Below are 6,091 nucleotides of genomic sequence, written 5' to 3' on the forward strand. Positions count from 1 at the left end.
ATTATACAATTATGGTTATAGACATTCTTGATAATATCTACCTCATTTTCAACCTATTTCAGAATTACCTAGATAATCAAGTCCTAATACACTTAAAATATTTAATTGTGATGATAGTCCAAAAATCAAATAAATATATGATTTATATTCTATGTACCCAAATAAATGAATAATAGAAATCCAAATATATATATATATATATATATATTAAATATTAATAATAACAAGCCAGATGTCCCCATACCTTAACAAACCAAATGAAGTCTGTTGTGCAGCTCAAGGATTAAATACGTTAGCTTGTCACGTGTGTGATCCACGTTGAATGTGAGTTATAAGGGTGGTGATTCATGATCTTAGTTGACAAATATATACTTGATATAGGAGTGGAAGAACAGATGCTCGACACGAAATCTTCTGAGGTGTCCTCATTTATTCTGATCCATTCACCACCGCCATTATTTTTTGTTTTGCTTGTGATAATGGGAGAATGGAGATGCATCCTTTTCAATTATTGTGTTGCAATCATTCATTCAAAGTTCAATCAATCAAACATCATCCTTTCCATATCATAGTTATCTGTGCAGCTTCAAAGCCCTGTTTGGTGTTGTAGATATATGTAAAGTGAGCTCTGCTTATTCATAGGATCTCTGTAAATTTTCAAAGTCTTTTCAGTATTATAATGGAGTTTGTTTTGTGTTTTTGGAAGAATTGAACTGATAGGATTGGTCTGTTTAGGTTTTTGATAGATTGAGGAATGCATTCATCAACGTAACAGTTCAGGTATGGAGAAGCAGAACCCTACAAAAGTAGAATTTGAAATCGGTATAGTACATGCTAATTCAGACGACCAAGGTACCCCAGAAAATAATTTGGGCTTTAAGGGAGAACTGGATAAATTGAGCCCAAAAAGCTTACAGTATTTAGAAACTGTGAAGCCCAAAGAAGAAAAGGAGGAGAAATTGTTTCTTAGCTCAGATGAGTTGGGTATTAAAAATATCATATCAGAGCAGCTGTATAATAATATAATTGCAGAGAACACAAGTACTCAGATGCTGTTTGAAAACTCTTCGGACATCCCTCTTCTGTCAAGAATAAATCGGCTTGATATTGTTGTAAGTGACCAAATTAAGTTCAATTTATATTGCATGTTCTTGTTCCAAGTAACTATAAAACCCTCAGTAAAAATCCAGTAAGCTTCGTAGGAGAAGTTCTGATTTTTTTAGAAAGTATGTTTGATTGTAATATAGTATTTGAACCGCAGCTTGATTATCTGGAAGATACAAATTTGTCTGGTGGGTCTACCAAAGCATTACCTGCAATGGATGGGGAAAAATCTGCAATGTCTGAAATGGTGTCTGATGATAACAGTCTAGAGAAAAGATGTAAGCCCATAAGCTGGGTTTTAGAGGAAGCTGAAGCCAAGGGAACAATTATGGAGCGAGTTGCCGTACTTGAGGATAGGGTCAAAAGGGTATGTATATTATCTGCACTCAGCTCATAAATTTTTATGAACAATTTACAATTGTGATGAGCTGTTCAATTTTGTTTTTGTGCAGATTAGAGAGGAGTTGGAGCGAAGGAACTCTTGTGACCAGGCGATTAAGAGCAATGGAACAGAAGCACAGATGCATAATTTGCATTTGAATGGGTCAAATGGATGCGAAATTGTGCTTGAAGATGAGAAGCAGAAAGTTGGAGTTATACCTTCTGAAAGTAGGCAGAAAGGTCTCCATGAAGATGCTTCAAGGCGGATAATTTCACAGGCAGAGGATATTAACAAGGTGAGTGAGCATTGTTGTTTGTCTAGTTCCATGCCCATATTATAAGTTGGATTGTATAGCAGTAGGATTAGCTTGCACCTGGATTGAACTGCATAAATCTCTTACAATCCATTCATGTACAACCTTTATCAAATCTACGTACTTGCAAAGGATAAGGAGAACCAGTTCTTTTTTATCTAAATCTATTTTTCATTAAATTGAACCAAAGATAAGAAAGAGTTACAAGATCACAGTACATCAGTTATTTATACGTATGTAGAACGAGTTCTGCTAAGAGTTATATATAATCAATATTGTAGGTTCTCTCTGCTTAATCAGCATGCCAAATTGTCCTTTCTTCTGTAATTGGATAATAGTTTTTTACTCATTACACGAAGCCATCTCATTCATAATTTCATAAATAAACTTTTTTGGGAGGTCACTTATTATAATACTAGTCCAACTCAAGCCTATTTAACTACAGAGTTTCTCCCCCTTAACTAGCTACCCCTTCTTAACCTTACCAAGTGTTGTCTATTATAAACTTATTCATCATAGAGCCCTTTTAACTCATACCATAACAAGTAGTCATTTTTCAGATATCAAATTATGATGTTTTATCAATTATCAAGATCCAGCTACTCAAAATAAATTTATTGACCCATATGTCATTATTATTAGTTTACACACAAACTCTCTTAATCATGAGCATGGATGGCCCATTTAACATTCATACGAGATCTAAATTTAAATTTCATTAATTCGAACCAAAGATAAGAAAGAGTTACAAGATCACAACATCAGTTAGTAATAAATATATAGAATGAGTTGAACGATTTTGTAGGTGCTCCCTGCCTAATTAGCATGCCAAATTGTCCTTTCTTTTTGTAAGTGGATGAGTACTAGGACTTGGGATTCAACCACACAGTTTTTACTCATTCACATGAATCTATCTTTCATAAATATGAGTGGTTCGCTTAGTACATCAGTACTTCTATATAAACTCAGCAAGTAGTCTATTATAAACTTTTCATTATAGAGCCCTTTTGACTCATACGATAACAAATAGTGTCATTTTTCAGATATCAAATTATAATGTTCCATTCATTATCAAGATTCAACTACTTATTTCTGAGTGAAATTTATTGACCCATATGTCATGATTATGTTCACACAAACTCATTATTTCATGAATATGAATATTCCAGTCAACTTTCATATCAACCCAAGGTTTTGTAAATGGGTTAGTATATGGGTAGCAAGTTCTGATTGGAATAGTGGGGCTAGTTAGACCAGGTGGGAGGGAGGGTGGGAGGACTTGATTTGGAGTAGTACTAGGATGACTGACCTTTCAACCACTATGAAAATGAGCTTAACTAAAAACTAGATGGTTGAAAAATTGAATCGTGATAAAAATCATAGGATGAATATCTATCATTCTCTAAACTAGTCCTTGTCCACTTAAAATTCTCTTGTTCATGTCCACATAGAAATTCACAAACAAAATAGTCGACCATTATGAAACATCGCAGGACAAATATTTATCATTCTTCAGACGAGTTGAATCATGATAAAACATCGTAGGACAAATATTTATCATTCTTTAAACTAGTTCTTGACGACTTAAAATTGAAGAATCACTTTCAGTTAAGCAGAGCTGCCTATCTAGGAAACCTCAACATACTTTTGCCAAACCTGTCTATTTTTTTTTGACCCGACAATCGTTGGGATTTTATTCCAACCATTATTTTGGCCAAACCTGTTTTAATCCTAACCACGTTATTTTGCTTGGATGTTTTGCAATTTATTTCAACCTCAAATTTTAGTCAAACTTTTGTCTTTGGCCCCGGTTGATTCCTCCTTAAATATTAGCTTTAGGGATTTCATTTGCCCCTGGCTATCCAGCATTTATCTGGATTATGAAAACAATTATTAATTGAATTTATTGCACCTCAATTATGCAGGGTTTAGTTCCAACCTCATAGTCTAGTCAAAGCTTTCTATGTCTACTGTTTTTGAGATTACTTTATAGGATTTTAAAAAAAAATTATAATAAAATTATTATATTAGTGAAATGAAAATCTAATATTGTAGCTAAACATTTATATTCTCTGCCATATTTTGAGCTTTTTTCACAGTGATTTTAGAAAGGATATAAGCCCTACAAATCTAGTTCTCTGCCTTACCAATCATACATAGCTCCACAAGTGCCTTAATTAGGGAATTTTTTCTGCAAAGACATGGGCAAAAGAATCTTTAGTTGGAGTCGAACAATTGGTGGTAATGAATCTTTACTTGGTGCTGCAAAGTGGGTATCACTAAGGGAGGTGGACTTACTGATCATTACCTTCAACTTACCTTTTTTCTATCTGCAAGGAATTATATCTTCTCTTGTTAAACCCCTTGGATATTGACTCTACAAATACAACTGGAAAGCAAGTGGGAGATGCCCTAGACCAGAATACAAAGCACAATATATAGTAATGAATGCTTTGATTGAAGGTTTTTTTATATGACCCAAAAATTAACTAGGGTGTCTCTAAATAGAACTCTAAAGGTGGTAAGTTAAATGTTCTTTCCTTTAAATCAACCTATAATGACTAGTTGCAAGAGTTAAGAGGTTGGTCTTAAGTTTTAGTTTTCACTAAAATTTAGAGGTTCTTGCATATAATGCTTATTTGATGATAGGTGAGGAATGAATAGAAGGAAAGTAAAGTTTGGGTTATGTGCCAACTTTCAACATAAATCATGATTCAAAGTAAGCCCAAAACAAAGAGGAAAGTGTGAAGTATGTTATTTTGATCATTATAGTTTATCCTCACTTTGATTTGCATGTCAAAGTAAAATCAAGTAACCTATTTGAAGAGCACGATTGAATCAGCATCATTAGACTTTGATGCGTTGGATCTAGAGGTTCACTCAAGCAGTCTAACTCTTAAAAGAAAGAGCGTTAAAACTGGTAACCACATGACTACCATTAGAATTGGTTTCATTCTAATTATTACCTTTCTAAAAGTACAGAATTTTGAAATTTGGAAGGTTGAGAAGGTTTTGCAGAGATCAAAATTGAATAACATAATTGTAAATGTATTCATTGGAACCTTGTACATACTTGAACTTTAAAGTTGGCATTAATTAGGTTGTGACAAATGATAGGAAACTTTATAAACCTAATTTTATGTGCCCAAATTGATATACACTAGCTCCATCCTGTATTCATTGGTTATTCACTCACATGACTACCATTAGATTTGGTTTCATTCTTACTATTACCTTTCTAAAAGTACAGAATTGTAAATGTACTCATTGGAACCTTGTACATACATCAATTTTGAAGTTGGCATTAATTAGGTTGTGACCTAAAAATGATAGGAAACTTTATAAACCTAATTTTATGTGCCCAAATTGATATACACTAGCTCCATCATTTATTCATTGGTTATTCACTCACATTGATTTGAAGGGCAATAGTGTATGCAATTTTGTGCTCTCCTATAAAACTTCAATCTCAATTATGTTATTTTAGTTAGTTTTCTGATTCATTTATCATGTTGTGGAAATTAATGGTAAATAGACTATTACAAAACTTACAATATCACAAGCTTATTGGTTTGCAGGATAATAATAATCATCCTATGAATAAGGATGATGATTTTCCAAAGCACAACAACATGGAAGAAGAAAGGGCCAAGGAGAAGAACCAAAATCAAAGTAGAGGGAAAGGAAAGCTTAGGCGCATGTTTCCAGGATGCATATTTCTGCATTCTCATTAACTATTTTATTTAACATAACATGGCCTCTTTGAAACACTGTAATCTAAACATGTAAGTTTTAACAGCAAACCCATTAAGTATTATGTTTTAAAGCCTTGTAAATTACTTTATATCTCTCCCAAATCCTAGACAGGAATACTGTCCAGGCAGTGATTTTACTAAATCACTGTCAATACTGTTAAGCAGTGAGTGTTCTTGTCTGTTTGACTGTACATCTAAAGCTGTTTATTTGTAATCTTATTCGCTTCAATCCAATAAAAAGGAGGGATTACAATAAGGAAAAATGAATTAATTTATCGGTGAGTTTTGGCTCCCATATACTGTAAGAACTTCTGAAGCAAAAGAGTATAATCCTTTGAAATTGAAATGTAATAAATTTGTTTTTCTTAATTTTAAATAAAAATCAATTGTACTTTCTTTGGCTGGGTTATACTACTCATCTATTTTACCTGTACTAGTTGAAATGTTTTGTATATTGATGTTTTAATAACGTTGTAAGGAAATATCCTTTCTAATAATATTTATATTTAAAAATATAGATGACCATCTTTTATGATA

The 6,091-nt window shown here is 32.9% G+C and overlaps 1 protein-coding gene across 2 annotated transcripts; it reads left to right on the forward strand.

The window, feature by feature from the left end:
• The first annotated feature begins 399 nt into the window (after positions 1 to 399).
• LOC131031244 (uncharacterized) lies at positions 400 to 5,827 on the forward strand. 2 transcript variants are annotated; one of them, XM_057962300.1, is made up of 5 exons: positions 400 to 621; positions 736 to 1,112; positions 1,262 to 1,471; positions 1,557 to 1,781; positions 5,378 to 5,827. In XM_057962300.1, exons 2-5 carry the CDS (start codon positions 783 to 785, stop codon positions 5,531 to 5,533), a joined length of 921 nt encoding a protein of 306 aa, XP_057818283.1. In that variant the 5' UTR covers positions 400 to 621; positions 736 to 782; the 3' UTR covers positions 5,534 to 5,827. The 2 variants fall into 2 exon arrangements, with proteins under 2 accessions (XP_057818283.1, XP_057818282.1); XM_057962299.1 differs by lacking the exon at positions 400 to 621 and having other exon boundaries at positions 628 to 1,112.
• The last annotated feature ends 264 nt before the right edge of the window (positions 5,828 to 6,091 follow it).

This window comes from Cryptomeria japonica, chromosome 4 (assembly GCF_030272615.1).
Source record: "Cryptomeria japonica chromosome 4, Sugi_1.0, whole genome shotgun sequence".
Classification (NCBI taxonomy): Eukaryota; Viridiplantae; Streptophyta; class Pinopsida; order Cupressales; family Cupressaceae; genus Cryptomeria; species Cryptomeria japonica.

Excerpts from the sequence above, each read along its gene's own strand:
- LOC131031244 (XM_057962300.1), top strand. The coding sequence starts at position 783 with ATGGAGAAGCAGAACCCTACAAAAGTAGAATTTGAAATCGGTATAGTA. Across the intron at positions 1,113-1,261 it reads TAAATCGGCTTGATATTGTT|CTTGATTATCTGGAAGATAC; the intron begins GTAAGTGACCAA and ends TTTGAACCGCAG. Across the intron at positions 1,782-5,377 it reads AGGCAGAGGATATTAACAAG|GATAATAATAATCATCCTAT; the intron begins GTGAGTGAGCAT and ends ATTGGTTTGCAG.